Source organism: Phocoena phocoena, chromosome 8 (genome assembly GCF_963924675.1).
Source record: "Phocoena phocoena chromosome 8, mPhoPho1.1, whole genome shotgun sequence".
Classification (NCBI taxonomy): domain Eukaryota; kingdom Metazoa; phylum Chordata; class Mammalia; order Artiodactyla; family Phocoenidae; genus Phocoena; species Phocoena phocoena.
Window position 1 is genome coordinate 57,029,366 of NC_089226.1, and position 17,890 is coordinate 57,047,255.

General features: G+C 51.1%; 1 protein-coding gene across 1 annotated transcript in view; it reads left to right on the forward strand.

Moving 5' to 3' along the window:
* The window catches only part of MAP6 (microtubule associated protein 6), an 88,608-nt gene that overhangs the window by 50,842 nt on the left and 19,876 nt on the right, over positions 1-17,890 (forward strand). Inside the window, exons 2-3 of the mRNA XM_065883073.1 lie at positions 8,409-8,622; positions 10,930-11,126. Coding sequence (XP_065739145.1) covers positions 8,409-8,622; positions 10,930-11,126 — 411 coding nt within the window. The remainder of the gene's footprint in view (positions 1-8,408; positions 8,623-10,929; positions 11,127-17,890) is intronic.

A 17,890-nucleotide genomic window follows, 5' to 3' on the forward strand; every position in this document is an offset into this window, starting at 1 on the left:
GTCTTCTGGCCCAGGTTCGATGCTTGTTCCCACCTCCCTGCCCTCGGCCTGTGCTTCCCTGAGCCCTGGCATGTGCTGTGTGCACTGAGGCATCATTTTCTCCTGTGAGGGCCTGAGTTTCTTTGTTTCTGCTTGTGACCAGGCCCCCAGCCACGTATTTCTCAACCAGCTTTGCTGCATAGGAGGCTTTGCTACCTCTAGTGAAGGCTGCAAAATGTTCCCCCTCAGGTTCTTACAACCGAAGCATGACCGTCTCTATTCACTTGATGCCACAGCTCTGCTGGGAACTTGAACTTCCTGGGCTCTGCTCACACCAGTGCTCTCTGCCTTGCTGACCTGAACCCTGGGTTTTTAAAACTCCTTTCGATGGGAAGAGTAATTTCTGATTGGGGTCTGTATTAGAATTGATTGCTATGTAACAGATCACTCCAAAACTTAACAGCTTAGGCCAACAAACGTTAATGATCTCAGACAGCTTCTGAGGGTCAGAAATCCAGGAACAGCTTAGTTGGGGAGTTCTAGCTCAGGGTCTCTCGTGAGGTCCCCTGAACGCTTGCCTGGGGCTGAGGGTCCACTTCCAGGACGGCTCACTCATACGGCTTTTAGCAGGAGGCTCGGTTCCTTGCCCCATGGACCTCTCCCTAGGGGCTGTTTGAGTGTCCTCGTGATGTGGCAGCGTGCTGTCCCCAGGCTGAGTGATCCAAGAGAGGGAGAGCAAGGACGAGGCTACAGTGGCTTTGTGGTGCAGACTCGGGAGCTACATACCATCACTTCCACCGTATTCTGTTTGTTGGAAGCAAGTCACTAAGTACAATCACATTCAAGGGGCGGGGAATTAAACTTCACCTAAGGGAAGAATGTCAAGGAGTTTGTGGACATACTGTGGGAAGTGGTATATAGGCCATGAGATGCCCGTGTAGCAACTTTATGCCCCCTCCCTGGCTGGGGCAGCCCAGGGACTTCCTGTTTAGCTGTTCACGGGGGTGAGGTGGAGGCTGCATTCTGAATCCACGTCCAGGGCACAGTGAGGATTACACAGATGCAGAAAGACAGTCCTGACCTTCAACAAGGGCACAGTCTGGGAGGGAAGGAAGATATCTACACAGGTGGCCTAGGACAAGCTGGAAGACAGTGAGTGCTACCAAGAGATGAAGGTCAGAGGAGGAAGGCCTGATTCAGCAGTGGGCCTGGGGACTCCCTGGAGGGGAGAGCACCGGATCCTGGCACGCAAGGTCATGTAATGCTTCAGCAACTGGAGGCGTGGAGGGAGTAGCGTGCCAGGAAGGGGAACCGCACAGCAGGAAAGTGCAGTCTGTGTCTGGGGAAGGGCAGCGTGGAGTCCTCCCGGGCAGAGTCGGTGGCGGTACCCGTGGCACAGTGTCGTTGTGCGGACAGCATAAGACAGTGCAGTCAGAGAACCCGGCACGCAGAAAACACTCCCTTACTGGTGATGCGGACGACCGATGAAGGGAGAGAAACGAGGCTGGAGTGGTCACCTGGGGCCAAGTCACAGGGCTCTGCCTATCATCCTAAGGAATCGTGACACGTGGCAGCTAGAAGGGACCTTAGCTGGGACTTGGTCCTTTAGGACACTGGGAACTGCTAAGGTGTTCCCATAGGGGCAAGTGCGCTCACAGCCGAGCAGATTTATCCTGCAGCGTGTCTTGGGTGGGTCCAAGTGAGGAGCTGGGGGCCAGGACCCTGATGCTGTGGTCCAGGGAGAGGAGGCGTTGAGGGCCCAGGTGAGGTGGGCACAGGGGCTGCACAGGAGGAGGTGAAGGTAGAGCATTTGTTGACTCCTTTAAAAACTCTGCCTGGTCAGCACAAAAGCTCTACTTCAGCAGCTGCTCTAAGTGTGACTGTGCTGTGATTTGAAGGTCCCAAGGGAGCAGCCCAGGAACATCTTGTCCACCAAGTCCCCACACACTGAGACGGCTCACACCGGCCCAGGCTCCCCTCCATAGGTTTCCCCAGCACACAGGGGCCATCAGCGGAGTCCTGTAAGGAGTCCTTATGCCCAGACCTGAACATAGCAGTGGAGCCACTTCTCTGGGCAGTTGACTCACCCACAGAGGGACATCATAGTCCCAAAGCCATTCTCTGCCCCTGCAGGGATTATTAGGACATCAGTGATGCCCTAAGCCTCAAGTGATGGGGTCCTTCTAGGGGACAGTGAGGCCTTGGCAACGTGGTTGGATCATCCAATCCCCATGACTTCCTTACATCCGGATACAGGAGAAGCCTTGGCATGAGGAACAGCTCTGGGAGGCCAGCGCAGCAGCCTGCAGATGTGGATCCTCCCAGTTTGCCCAGAGCCTCACTGTGGTGTGTACCAGACAGGCTGAAGGGCAGTGCTTTTTTGTGTTTGCTGCCAGGATCCAAAGTCGCTATGAGCCTGAGGTGGGTTACACACCCACCCCCAAGTGTGGAGAAGCGGACAGAACGAGGCCTTTGAGTCAGGCAGACTGCGGTCCAGTACCTGCCTGACTTACGTACTGGCTTGTACTGGCTTGGCCTGGCGTCCCTTCGTTTCCCCATGCTCAGTTCCTCACACACAGCATGGGGTGAGTAACAGTGACCACACAGCGTGTTCAAAGGCTAAAGTAGGGTTAGATTCTTAAAGGGCTCAGCCTTTTAACAAGTAGGTGTTGGGCAAGTGTTTGTTAAGTTTTCCTCTCCTTCCCTGTCCTGATTCTCCGTGCCGAGGCCCCCAGCCGGCCCCTTTCCCGCCTCAGGCAGCTTCACTCAGCAGGGGCGCTAGGTGCCTTCTGTCAATCTAGGGAGGATGGATTCTGTGGAAGCTTGGGTGACTTGGCATGTTTACTTTCATGAGGGAAACTCTTCCCGACAAGAACTTAAGACTTGCGGCTCATGGGTTTTAGGGGCGTGGTTTAAGCAGTAATAGAAGCCCCACGTGTGAGCAGCCTTCACAAGTCTCTCTAGTAGAACAGAACCCTTGATTCTCCAAATGTTTCTTGGATGTTTTGCTCTATGCTATTCAGGGCAGCAGGGAAACACAGATAAACAGAGCTCAGTTCCTGGTGAGAATGGCCTCTGGCTAAGGCAGGAGACAAGTTTGTGAGACCATCATCATTTCAGCATGATGGGCACCGGATAGAAGCATAAGATGTTCTCTTGCCTCCAAGGAGCAAGCGCTGCACCATCTAGGCAGGCAGGAAGGGCTCAGGAGGAGGGCCAGTTGCTGACCAGAAAGGACATCAAATAACAGCTGTTTCTAGTAAATGCCAAACCCTTCAATCCTGAGAGGAATGTAGGAAAGATATGGAGTGTGGCTCTCAATGATGGCCCAGGGGGAGGGAAGGGTTCTGGCGGGCAAGTGAGGACTGAGGTCCTCGCCCAGCCAGGCCCCTAACCTATAGTCTGATACAGGGTAAGTTAAAGAATATCCCTCTGCAGCCACGCAAATGCGATTGGACTTGAAGGAGAGTTTTGTCATGAATTTTCTGTTATATATCTTATCCCTCGAGAGAGACAAACGGACTCATGAAAGAATTAAAGAATGTGAAACTGCTAGGTAACCACAAAGTTGGACAGTACAGTAGAGGGTCCAGGAGCCAAGAGCTGGGAGACTTTGGGCTGAGTAATCCAGGAGGGCTTCCTGGAAGAGGAGAGCCCTGAGCTGAGCCTTGAAGAATAACTAGAATTGGGACAGTCTGAGAGGAGGAGGACACCATCAGTGGAGGAATAGGAATAGTGCTGCCTTGCTCAGAAGTGTTCAGCGGCTCCCCAGCCCTCCCACTAGCATCCAGGCATGGCATTCCAGGCTCTGTACAGCCTGCTCCTAGCTCCTGCCCACCCGGTCACCTTGCCATCCCTCCAAGAGCCCCACCCTCCCGCTCCCTGAGTGGTTCAGCCGCTCTGTGAACCTGCCCCAAAGACCTCACTGCTGCCTGATTCCCCCCACCCACTTCTCTATCTGCATCCTTCAGTGCCCCCTTCCCCACTTCACCCCTCAGAATAAAGCATCCTTTCCCCTCTGTCCTTCTGAGCTCTGTCCTATTTGCTTCATTCTGCCTTTTCTTAGGGTCACACATGGACAGACCCTGACTCACTAAACTGTAGAGACCTCAGCCTTGGCTTACTCCTCTCTGTGGGCCACATGCCATGGCCATGGCTGGAGTTTGGCAAATGCCAAACAAATGAATGAATGAATGATCAAGCTGAAATCTGGTTGCACAGAAAGGGGAGTTGATGGTTACAGGGGACCATGAACTCGTGGCAAAAGGAACTGGACATGACTGACCTGAGAGTGTGGCCCATACTGCTCTGGGAGGAGCATCTCAGGGCTGGGGGAGCTCAGGTATTCTCTGTGCAGTCTGTGTCATATAAGCCCTCCACGGCCTTGCAGACAGCAGGCCACAGCCTGCACAAGCACCTCCAGTGAGGACCGCCAGCACACTGCAGCTCCAGCACATTGTCCGAGTGCAGTGGGAAGGATGTGGGCTGTGGAGCCCGACTCCCCTGGGCTGAGAATCAGCTCTGCTATTTGCCAGCTGTGTGGCCTTATGCAAGCCACTTAACCTCTCTGAGCCTTGGTGACCCTCTTTCATAAAAGGGAAATCATACTGCTTCCTTTCAAAGTTGTTGTAAGGATTATAGAGAATATACAAAACAGAAACAACCTTCCAGCTTATAAGAGGTGACTAATGAATGGTACATAATTTTTTTATGACATACGATTAATTGTTCCATGTGGCTGGGGAAGGTTTTGTGGAGAGTTCAAAGAAAGTTCTAGGTAATAGAATTTGGATTTAAACCTAACAGCCTATTATAAGTACAGTGAGCTTATTATGGGACTCATTAACACATCCCACGTGAAGATGATGTACCAAAGTTGTTCAAGACCAGGGTGACCAAGCTGTCCCCACAAGGACACGTCCCATGGTTAATGCTCACAGAGAGACACTTACCAGCCCACAGGGGCCGCTGCAGAGAGAGAGAGAAAGCTGCAGAAGCTGGCCTGGGAGAAGTGACCCAGAATCAGTGCTTGGGGCCAGTGTATACCTATCTCAGCCCTCATTCTGCAAGCAGGCAGGCAGGCAGGGGTGGGAGCAGAGAATCCGGGTTTCTGCCATCGTATTTTGGGAGCCAGGTTGTCACTGCTTTGGCTACTGAGAGATGCAGGCCAAGTATCAGGGCCCGAGGGTGGGAGGAAGGAAGGGAGTCCTGGCGCCTCAGGCAGGTAATGGGGCCCGAGCCCCAGAGGCAGCCCGGGCCAGCACTGGGCCTGTGTGTAGAGCCAAAATGGCTCAGAAGTCGGGTCATGGTAACTGGTTGAGGCTACAGAGGCGAATGGGGGGAGGAGGAGGAGGGAGGAGAGGCTCCAAAAGCAGCCTTGAAGCCGAGTAGGTGGCTGCCATTAACAGAATCAGGAGGGTCTCAACCCTCCTCCCAAATCCCCTCTCTTCCCAGGTTCCACGGCTCAGGGGGGTGGTGTCCCCACCCACAAACCCAGATATCTCTCCAAGCCTGGCCTCCCTCAGCTCAGCCATGTTCGAGTCCCGCCCATTTCCCTCGACTCAGTGCCGTGTTCCGTCCCCACTGCCACGATCCTGGTTCAGGCCTCTGCTTTCCTCCCGGCTCACTGCACATCCCTTCTGGCCTCCCACTCACCCCTCCCCCTCTGTCCCCATTCACACTGCTACCAAAATTCTCCTCCCCAAGAAGAATCTGGCCACATGCATCCATGGCTTGAACTCATCTGGCAACTTCTTGTTACAGTCCAGACCATCCCCTTGGCACGGCTGGCGGGACCTTCATGACCTGCCCAGCCTCTCCTGTCCTTCTCCACCAAGCTTCAACCCAGCCGCCCGAGCTGCCCGCAGGTCCTCCTGGGGGGCCGGGCCTCTCGTGAGCCTCTTTGTATGCCCCCCATTTTGCCTGGAAACCTGCCCCGCCACGTTCGGCCTGCTCCCTGTCAATCTCCGTGACTCCTTCCAGAACCCATCCTCCAACTCCCGGGCTGGTGCAGGAGCTCCTCCCCTGTGCTCCCCACTCCCTCCTCCTTCATGGAACCTATCTTATTGTCCTGGAGTAAACTCCAGTCCCTCCCTCTCCCACACCTTGAGTTCATCCTGCCAGGCAGACCTTAAGCACTCAGTATATGTTTTATAAATGAATGAATAAATGAATGAATGAATGAGTGCAGTGGAGCAGTGAGGGAATCCAAGAAAAGTAGACAACTTGGCAGGGGAGACAAGATGATTTGGTTCTAGGGATGCTGAGTTTGAGTTGGTGGGGCATTTAGAAGTAGGTCCAACTGCACTGGAAAGGCAAGTCTAAAGCTTCGGGAGGACCTCTTAAGAAACTGTGGTCAGTCTGCTCACACGTGAGCCAGTGCCCCTCAGGAGCTCAAATGACCAGGATATGGCTCAGTGTTACCAAACCAGCTTTATCAACTCAGAGACCCTCAGAGCCTGAAGGGCATTATAAGGACATTGTCTGGTCAATTCTTTTTTTGACAGATGAGGAAACTAAGGCTCAGAGAGGGGAGGGGCCTGCTCAGCATCTACCTAGAGGCAGAGCTAGGGCTAGAATTCGTGTGTCTCCTTGGCAGCCTGAGCTCTCTCTACTGTCCCCTGTGGCCTGTTGTTTGTGGCACTCATGTCTGAGCCCTGAAGGAGGGAGTTACCATGAGGATGAGAGAGGGTGCTGGAGAGCCTCACTCCACAGATATTCGTACACTGGCTCTTCCTTTCCCACAGCACAGCTTCTCATGGCCCCAGATCAGGGGAGACTGATAAAGACCTCAGAGCCACAGAGCTTATGTATTGGATGTCTTGCACTCAACAAACAGGATGGACCCTGTGGCCTACATCAGCAGCGACATTTATTTTACCCTGTTTTGAACACTGTCACCATCTACTCTCCAGTCCTGTAACAGATCAGATATGGCTGATTAGAAACCAGGAGAGCAAGAGGGAAGACACATGGGAGCACATGTATATGTATAGCTGATTCACTTTGTTATAAATCAGAAACTAACACACCATTGTAAAGCAATTATACCCCAATAAAGATGTTAAAAAAAAAAAAAAAAGAAACCAGGAGAGAGATTGCTATGAACAAGCAAACTGACACACTGACTCAAAAATCACCAAATAGGGATCATTTAGGGTAAGGACCAATAGCCATTCACACCAAACCCACCAAGACTCGCTTACACATCCTGTATCCCAACACAAGTCCCCATGGTGACATCTGGTTGTGTTCAGTACATTTTGCGTATTTATGACCTGCAGGCATTTAGACATTTCATAAGGATTTTCATCTAAAGTGATTGAGGTTGTTAAGGTTCAGGTAGCACAAGAAGCAAGCCCTCTGCTATTGAAGAGAAGTATTGACTTTAAAGATCCAGGGTTACAGAGCATCTTCATCATGACAAAGGAAGGAACAGAACTGGCTTTTTTTTGATGGTTAGTTGTGGGTTTTTTTTGTAGAGTTCTTTTTTTTTTAACATCTTTATTGGAGTATATTTGCTTTACAGTGGTGTGTTAGTTTCTGCTGTATAACAAAGTGAATCAGCTATACCTATACATATATCCCCATATCCCCTCCCTCTTGCGTCTCCCTTCCACTCTCCCTTTCCCACCCCTCTAGGTGGTCACAAAGCACCAACTGAGCTGATCTCCCTGTGCTATGCGGCTGCTTCCCACTAGCTATCTATTTTACGTTTGGTAGTGTATATATGTCCATGCTACTCTCTCACTTCGTCCCAACTTACCCTTCCCTCTCCCCGTGTCCTCAAGTCCATTCTCTATGTCTGTGTCTTTATTCCTGTCCTGCCCCTAGGTTCTTCAGAACCTTTTTTTTTTTTTAGATTCCATGTATATGTGTTAGCATATGGTATTCGTTTTTCTCTTTCTGACTTACTTCACTCTGTATGACAGTCTCAAGGTCCATCCACCTCACTACAAATAACTCAATCAGAACTGGGACTTTTTCGTTCGGCCACAACGTACCAGGCACAATGTCCAACACGTTGTCTCATTTAACAGCCACAGCTTTCTAACCTCACACACAGCAGCATTCGGTCATATGTGTTGAACTCATAAATGACTGAATGGATTGAGTTTTTTCAGCCTCATGTTAGGTATTGTGAAAATGAGGCCTAAAGATGAGAACTGCCTGTCCGTGGTCACACAGTGGGAGCTGGTAGCCCGTGCTCTTTCTCTGAACTACTGCTGCTGTTGTCACAACCTGCCTCGACCGGGCAGGAAGGAACACTTACACTTACGCAGGAGGAGAGAGTGAGTTCACTCTTCAGCCACACATCAGTCAGCCCGACAAGCACTAACTGAGAACCTGCTGTGCTTGCCGCCCTGTGTGAGAGCACTGCTTCTGGATATAGGATGTATCATATCACTTAGGCTTTCTTTGATTTGCAGGAATGAATTCAGAGCATGGACTGACATCAAGCCTGTGAAACCCATAAAAGCCAAGCCCCAGTACAAGCCCCCGGATGATAAGATGGCTCATGAGACCAGCTACAGCGCCCAGTTCAAAGGGGAGGCCAATAAGCCAACCCCAGCTGACAATAAGGTCATCGATCGCAGAAGAATACGCAGCCTCTACAGTGAGCCCTTCAAGGAACCGCCAAAGGTGAGACTGAACTTCTGGGCACGCATCGGCACTGCCTGGCATGGAGGGGTTAACTGCAGCAGAGATTGAGGGGTGGGGAAGGGGGTACTGCCAACTCTGGCCCCGCCCCCAAGGGCTTCTTTAAAGCCCCTCCTTTCCTTCACAGCACACAGAGACAGAGGGGCTTCTTACCAGGGACCTTTGCTAAATTCAAAGTGAACTTTTAAAGGAACATTACCTAAAATGAAAACAGCTTAAAGACTGGTAGGTTTCCAGAGAACTAGCTTCTGATTTTGAGAACACCCCCCCCAAAATGGCAGAAAATCTCACATGAGCCCTAAATCCCCTTTTCTTAAAATAACTGTGCTTCTGCCCCTGAAGTGCTGACCCAGCCTTGGAGGCTTCCTTGCCTGACTTCTTTCCCACCCAGCCCCTGCCTCATCCTCAGCTCCAATCACTGGACACCTCTTTACCTCCCAAATCCCTAAACATCACCTGCCTTTTGTTATCCTTTCCCTCCAGCCGGCAGCAATTCTCAGTCTGTCACAATACACCTGTCACATCAGCTGCAAGATGTGTTCCAAGTAATTTGCTACTATAATAAACAGTTTGTGAATGATTTTCATTCCTAAGTAAGTTACAGTGGGTTCAGGGATTTTCCAGTGACATCAGAGCTTTGCCTTATTTGCATCGCAATATGCATTCATGAGAGGGAGAGTCATGTTGGAGACTCTGCTGCTGAGGAAGGAATCATACACACCGTAGCTTATTCTATGATGTCAAGCCATACGGAATTGTGCAATTATCAGCTCTACTCTCTATAATAGCAGTAAAAGTCTGAAAACCTAAGAGCCTTTGCTCTGCTTTGCCCTAAAATCTTGCAGTCAAGTGGAGTCTCCTCTTTGGCCCAGGACTGGTTTACAGGTAAGGCAACTACCCAACCCAGTTTGCCTGGACTACTCCAGATGAAGCATTGAAAATTCCATATTCCATGAAAGCCCTCAGTCCTGGGCAAACCAGGACGATCGGTTACCTTATTTCCAGGTCAGGGGTGACTTGAAAACCCCTAGACTTCATTGAGTGGATGACCCGGCCTATGAGGCCCAACATCATCTCCGTCCACCTTCCACAGATGAAGTGGGACCCAGGACATGGGATTGACTTTGGACAAAAGAAGATTCAAGTAGAGGAGCGAGGGAAGATTGGGGAAAGTAAATCCAGAGGTGGGTGGGAGGAGGGTGGCATATTGAGGCATCATACCCAGTGGCCCAGAGTTCTTGAAAAAGAGAAGAAAAGACCATCTTCTGGGAATGAGGGGGCAGAACTGGCAGGAGGTAGCTTGGGGAGAGGGAAGTGGGCTTGAACAGCAGCCCTGGGGAAGACCGTCTGGGGAGCCAGCCAGAGGGGAGGAGGGGATGGCTGGACAGCGCTGGAGGCCTCACTGGGCGAGACTGCCCGCCCAAGCCTCTCAGTGAGGACGTTTGTGCACAGGAGCTCAGAAACAGGAAAGGCCGGCTCCTGCTGTGGTAGTAAACCGCCCAGAATCTCAGTGTCTTCCATCAACAAAGTTTATTTCTTTTTTATTTTTTGCGGCACGCGGGCCTCTCACTGTTGTGGCCTCTCCCGTTGTGGAGCACAGGCTCCGGACGTGTAGGCTCAGCGGCCATGGCTCACGGCCCCAGCCGCTCTGCGGCACGTGGGATCCTCCTGGACCGGGGCACGAACCCGTGTACCCTGCATCGACAGGTGGACTCTCAACCGCTGCGCCACCAGGGAAGCCCAACCAAGGTTTATTTCTTACCAGTACGGGCCCACCGTGGGTGGGCTGCAGCTCTCTTCCTCGGCACCTCTTCCGTCTAGAACTCAGGGTGAAGAGCAGCCTCTCTGTGGCAGAGGAAAGGGGCACATTGGGAAGCACAGGCTGACTCTTGATCTTCTGTCTGGAGGTGACCCGTCACCTCTGCTCACATCTCATTGCCTAAAGCCACTCACGTGCCTGCCTGAGTTGAGCAGGATGGTGAGGTACCGTCCTCCCACGGGCAGGGCCAGCGGGGAGTGCATCACAGAACACAGTCCACCTGGCGGGGCCCGGGACACAAGGGCTGGCGGCGTGGCCAGCGAGAGGACGGCCAGAACGGCTGACCGGGGGCTTCAGAGGGGAGATGCCGGATGCCCTAACGTCCCCGAAGAGGCTTTACACGCCATGCCCCTCCGAGTCCTGCATTGTTACTGTTATCCTTTCACTAATCACGTCTTCTCTCTAAATTCGCCCTCCTACTCCCTCCCCTTCTGTGTTTCTGTTCGCCGTCTGTCTGTCTCTCCGTGCAGGTGGAGAAACCTAGTCTCCAGAGTTCCAAACCAAAAAAGACCTCAGCGAGCCATAAGCCCCCGAGGAAGGCCAAAGACAAGCAGGTGGTGTTGGGCCGGGCCTCCAAGAAAAAGAGCGCGGAGGGCGCCAGCGCTGCCCCGCCTGCTGACAAGGAGCAGAGCGCAGAGATGAACAATAAGCTGGCTGAGGCTAAAGAGTAATGCACTGCACTTCCCTTGCTTCTCCTCTTCCTTTTCTTTTTTCTTTTTCACTAACCAACAAAAAAGGCCACAAAATTGATTAGAGGCTTCCCATCTGCATGGGTCCTGAACGTCCTAGGAGCTCTTTGGTTTCTTTGAACAGACGGATCCTGTTTCAGAGACTGGGCGGCCTGCCTCCTGTGCAGATCTAGAGCAGGTCTGCGCCACGGGCCCCTGGACCAGCCGGAGCCTGTGTGCAGGGCGGTGCCTCCTGGCGGGGGAGAATATACCTGCCGAGGGAGACCCGGGGACCACAGGGGAACCGTCCTGGCGGTGCTTAGACATGAATGTAGGGCGTTCCCCTCCTGTTCCTCCCCAGGGTCTGTGCCAGTGATCAATTTTGAACTTTAGATAAAAGTGTTCTTTTCCAAAACTCATGCGCTATAGAAGCTTGACCTGGGCTTCGGCAATTGACAAAATGTGTGGAAATATTTAACAAGCAAACAAAAATATTCTGGCCTTCATGTCAATAAAATGAGTTGCGTCTGTTAGGTTTAAGTAATTTTTTCATAGGCTCTTCTGTTAGAAACACGTGACTGCATTTAGTTTCCTATCAGTGGGCTTTAAATCGTATACCAAGTAAATGATGTGCCACTGATGACCAAAACTAGGCCAGGGCAAAAGGCTTAGGTGTAGGTACACTCCAGACATCATAGGCAGATGACAAAAATGAGATTGTTTTCCTGTTAACTCTCCGCCTATCCAGTGCTGTGGATTTTGCAAAGTGACTGGTTACGGAGGACTGAGGAAGAAAGCTCAAGGTGTAAAGATAGTGTGTTTAGAATGTGGCTTTCTTGCTTCTGAGAAACACACAGCAGGAAGCAGATGTAGTGGCTGCTGTGACGATGTTTACTGTTCCTGCCTGGGCTCTGCTTGCTCTGTTCCTCAGAGAGGACAGGAGATGCTGAACTTCAGGTTATGGGACATTTCTGTGACTTAGCCTAAGATGAGGACAGTCCCCTGCTATATGATTAGCAAGCGTTTTGGACCTCATTTCTGAATAAAAGCAGCTCTCCCTGCATCGTGTGTCTCGTGTCTGTGTGGCTAAAGCTGCCAGTGGCAGCAGTGCCACCTTAGCTGTGCTAGAGTTGTGCTGTAGGCATTAGCCAGGGAGTTGTGGAAAGACCCCACATACCTACTAGAAAAATTACATTTGCAAACCCCGTGGCGGCGCGTAGGTTGCGCAGTACTCTTTGTTTCCCACGTCCCCAGGGTGCTTCCTGTCGCCGTCACTCAGAAATCGCTGGGCTGTTGTGTGACACCAGCCTCTGCTCAGGCGTACTTTTCTTTTGTAATAAAAGTGGTAATGAGTGAAGTTCTCACGGTTCCCTACCTCAAAAGTCCCGTTAGGTCCTTCAAGTTGGAGGAAATAGAGCCTCCACAAGCTCTCTCATCTTCTGACCATTCAGGCAGCAAAATCCCCATTTACACCATTTTCTTTGTCACCTTTGGGCTGATTGGGAAGTCTCTTGCAAATTAATTGAGCCTGTGCTATGCAGGCCCTATTTCCTAAGAGGACAGAACCTGCAGAAATGAAGCGCTTGGCCAGGCCTCTCTGCCATCTTCCTTTCTGTCCCAGGGAAGGAACTGTGAGGAAGAAGTACCGAGCAAGGTAGAAAACGTTAGTGAGTTTCACGGTTTATGGATCACAGATTTTGATGCCTAGCTGGAAAGGGCTGGAGTAGATCTCGGTACTGATTCAGGTATTTGCTAGCTGATCTTAACAATAATCTCATGCTGAGAGCTCGGTCAGCATGGTCTTAACTTTGTCCAGAGAATCTGCCAACGTATGTTTGTTCTCTTGAGATCCGGCATTCGTCAGACATGTTGGTGTTAGCCACGATTTGGATTTCTCCGTAGAATAGTCCTCTATTTTTTTGCAGATCAAGTAAATCAAACTTTACGACGCACAGGGGACCATTCACTCAACGTTCGCTTATTAGATGCCTGTGTACCCGACACGGGGCCAGCCGTAGTGGGTAGCGTGTATAAATGTCTCCACCACAGCACAACCAGGATACGTAGGATTCCACCCCTGTGTCTGATTCAAGTTTGTGTTGCCCCAATTGTAGAGTTAACCACCCACCTTGTGGCCCCAGGCCCTGAGTTTCTTCCCTGCCCCACCTGACGCTTTAAATGACCTGTAGGGTGTCTTTTCAGGCCTTTAGTCTCCCCATCTTTTTAGTGCCTCCAACTGAGAAAACCCTGTTGGTAGTTCGCTTTGACTCTTGAATGTGTCACTTCACTGGCAAGAAACCTCCTTTGATTTCTACTGTTTACAAATAAAACTCAGCCGGTCTAGTTCTGCATCCCAAACGCGCTGACTGAAACTGATTTCAGTTTCACAAGCAGTGTTTTAGTGTTGCCTTTCTGAAGGTGGCCAAGCTTCAAATGCCTGTTCGCCCCATTTTTGTACACTTCCCTGTGGTTCCCTGACCTCCCCTGACAAAAGAGCTAGGACTGAAGCTTTCTCACCTTCTGCTTCACTCACCTGCAAAGATGATCCCTAAAGCTGTGCATTGGGTCCTTAAAGCTTTTTGTTATCTGCTGGTGCTCCCGTTACGCCTTTGCCTCTCTCAAGGCAGACCGGAAGCGTCTAATTACGATTTTGTGGCCTGGGTTTTGTTGCGTACCACAGATTGTCTATGTATGTGTAGCGCACACCTCTCTTGGTGCTATTTCATTCCTGCTGTTAGTAAGAAAATGACAAAAATATTCATGTATAGCCAATTGATTGTGACGTGCTTGTGGTCTGTGCTTGCTCAGAAAAAACAAACAAACAGTTTTTCCAATTATAAATAAATGCTAAAGACGAACACCACTTTCTTGATCTTATTTCCTTGGTAAGGCCCAGCTGAGTAGGTGAAGGAACCAACTTTTGCCATTTGAGCCGCTCTCCACGAGATGAGCTGCACCCCGCAGTTTCTCTGGGGTTCTCCGTAACGCAGCTTGACTCTTTTAGATACTTGCCTCTCAGATACTAATTGCAAGCAGTCAGAGCTAAGTGTTGGGAAAGGCGACGATGGACCGGGAGACCCAGTGGCCAACAAGGTAGTGTAACGATCTGATCCCATGTAGCTGGGGGTGAGTGGCCAGCACCACCTCGCCACACTGGGAGGCTGGCCCCCGACCTCCACCCTCTTCCCGTCAACCCGCAGGACTGTCTGTTATGGCTTTTCTCCTCCCAAGAGATGGCAGAGGTGCCTTCATTTATTTAACCTGGTCACTGTGGAGGCTCCACGCTCAGGGGCTGGCTCACTGTGTGGGTGATGGCGTGACAGTCGGGTGTGCGCCTAACACGGGGGTGTGGAAGCTGCCGTAAGGGAGTCCAAACAAGGTAACGACAGGCCAGGGAGCTGGGAGCTCAGATGGAGGACAGGATTCTTCCCACCGGGAGTGGGGAATCTGTAGTCTTCATGGGGGGGAACCTTGGAGAGTGGGTGGCATATGGGTATGCGGGGCACGCAGGGGCAGGCCTACAGGCAGGAGAGCAGAAGGGTGGGCACCTCAGAGCCAGGGCCGAGGGTGCCCACTTGGATGTCCTTCTGCTGGAATGGGAGACAAAAGATTCTATCCTTTGGGATCCCGCTTCCTTGTGCCAGTGCATGTTGATTGAATACCTCTCATGTGCCAGGCATTGTGCTTGGAGCAGAGAAGCAGGATGGCTGAGACCCCACCTCCAATCACAGTGAAACATGAAGAAGGAGTCTGTTCTAGCAGATTCTGTGGATCAGGGAGGACCTCAGTGGATGGGCAAGTGGCGACCTAGTGAACAGAGCCGGGTGGGGGGCGGCCAGTCATGACAGGCAGAAGGGCTGCAAGAGCAGAGATGTGGGAGCCAATGCCAGGTGAGCTCAGTCCTTGGGAGGGTCGGGGTGCCGTGGACGTCCTGGTGCTGTCGGGGGAGGGGGAGGTCACTAACCAGGGTCTCTATTCACACCCCCAGCTGTACCCCACCTACGCATGCTCCCACCATCGTGCTTCTCACCCTCACCCTCAAACCGGGCACCAGCCACAGGTCCTCTCTTGCTCTAGGCTGGGAGCTCTAGGCTGGGACTCATTCTGTTGCTGTTTCTCAAAATCTGGGCTTTGAGTAGGAGCCGTGGTAGGAATAATCAAGGATCATGTATGTGGAACAAAACACTATATATTTGTTTTCCAGATGAACAGAAAGCATTCCACCCACCTGCCTGCTTTTGTATGAGGCAGAAAATGCAAAATACTGTCCAATAATAAAACGTACCTAAAAGTATAACATTAGCTCTCTTTTGATCAGTGAAGAATTGTTTGATCAAAACTAGGGATTGAGAGAGGAAAAGACAGGAGAAGTAGAAACAGGCAAAGAGAGAAGACACCCAGAAAACACACATGTATGAAGACACTGAGGATAGCCCAGGAGAAGGTGAGACACACTCAGAATCGAAGGGCAAGAATGGGCAGCGGAGAAGCAGGAAGGTGGGAACCACCCCGTGGTCAGGCTCACCCGGAGCCTCAGCCTCACTTCCGCTGTGCTCCCTGATGCTGCCCAAGCCCAGGAGGCAAATCTCCACCCCTTACTATCATCACCTCCCTGAAACAGCAAATGAAGTTAAAACCAGCCTCTAGTTTTAAAATAGGTCCCCACTGCTACATTCATTATAAGCGTCGTTTAATCCTTCCTTAGAGTTTGTGTTCTTAGTGAGGTTCTTCCCTCATTTTTTTTTTTCCACTAGGGTTTAAAAATGCACGGCCTGCTTCCCATAGATTCAGGGAGTGTCAAGTGGACGCCCTCTGTGTGCGGACTCCCTCTATGTGCATCGTGGTTTCAAGGCCCTCTCCCTGCCAAAATGCTTAGAGCAGTTCACATTTTCAGGACCTCAGGTATAAAACGTTTCTTTCAGGATGTAGACCGTGGACCATCTACAGTTAAGGGGAGACCTAGAGCAGCCCCACCTGAGGCCAATAGGGCAGGGACAGCGGCAGGGACAGCTGAGCCGAGACAGGAGAGGCAGCTGTTTCCAACCAATGGAACCAACCCTGCTCGGCTTCCCCTCGGGCAGAACCCGGCACGTGATCCCAAGCTCTCCATCGCACTGCCACTGATGCATCGATCCTCATGACACCTAGACCATCCTAGAATAGCTCTAATAACAGAGTTGCCATCCTTACATATTTTCTTCCTTAGCATGTGAATACAGGTTAACGGTGGCGGTGCCCTTAGGCCTTTACCGGGTTCATGGATGGACGTCGGTGGCAGCTATGCCAGTCTGTGTCTTTCACTAAACACAGACTGTCCTCCTCTAAAACTTGGGACACTAATACCCACCTCATATGAGAGGAGTGAGGATGAAATGACTTGATGGCTATAGGGAACCCATAGTGGACACTAAGTAGAGCTCATTTCAGGCCCCTCTGCCTTCCCTGTACAGTACTTGAAAGGTCTGTGTTCTCTGTCCTTCTGATAATTACTCTGACAGTATATGAAGCTGATTGAGGCAAACACTGATCAAGAAGAACACTTTTAAAGAATCCCAGCTACTGAATTACCTTGAGTTCACAAACCTAAGCAATAATATTCTAAGAATTTATAACTACCAATTGCTTACGAAGCCTTTCTTTCTGTGCAGTCCCGCTGAGCCCTCCTGATGTAGTGGAGCAGGTGTTTGCACCAGGTGACAGACAGGAGAGGGAAGCTCAGGGAGGAGGGTGTCTGCCAGCTGCACCTGGCTGCTCCACAGCCTGGGCTGCTTCTCCCTTTCACCCAAGGGAGGAGGCCGGCCTGAAGGGAGTCAGGTTTCAGATAAGTTGGACTCCTAAGCTATATCCTCACCTCGAGGTGCCCTGTCTGCTTGGGCAAACTGCAGGCTAACCTAGGATCCCCTCTAAATCTTGGGAACCAGATACAAATGAGGGGAAGTAAGAGTTGGGTCAGGTTTTCACACACAACTGGCTCAGACATCCTGAATGAATTGACCAATTGTCTCAGCCAAATATATAGGTTTTCTCCTTTGGGTGCTAAATTAACTGACTGGGTTATTGAATACAGAATGATCCAACTGTTTTCATTCATAAGAAATATACTTGGTACTAGAGATACCAAGATAAAACAGGTGCCCAAACCTGACACTGGAGGTGTTGGATCAGAGACCGCCAGCTTGTGCATTTTATTTCAAGCAGTGGAACCGAGCTTAACTCTGTGTCCCTTGTCCTCATATAAGTGGCCCTCAGTCGCTTGTTAATTTGGTATTGTGTATATCTATTTCAACCTGGACATCTTACCTGGGGCCAAGGGAGCTTCAGATGCTGAGATACGCAAATTACCGCCACTGGTACTGGTTTAAGCTGCCAGAGGGATCTTTAGAACATGCAGTTCTGACCATGTCGCGCCCTGCTTTACACCGTCCGTGGGTTCCTCTCTCGGCCTGCAGAAGCTTATGTCTGCTCAGCGCGCCATGCTGCTTCTCACCTCCATGCTTTACCCACGCTCACCCACCTGCTCAGATTGCCCTTCTCCTGCTTCTCCACCTGGCTAACTCATCCTTCAAGACTCCGCTCAGGGGACAGCTCCAGGAAGCCTTTCCCGCACCTCCCAGGCTGGGTAAGATGCTCCCTGTGTGTTCTTCATCGTGGAACTTAGCACACGTACTGTGTCATCTGCTCATATGTGTGTGTGTGTGTGTCCCCCCCCACTAGACTATGCTCCCCCAGGGAAAGACCCTGTCCTTCTGCTCATCTTGTAGCC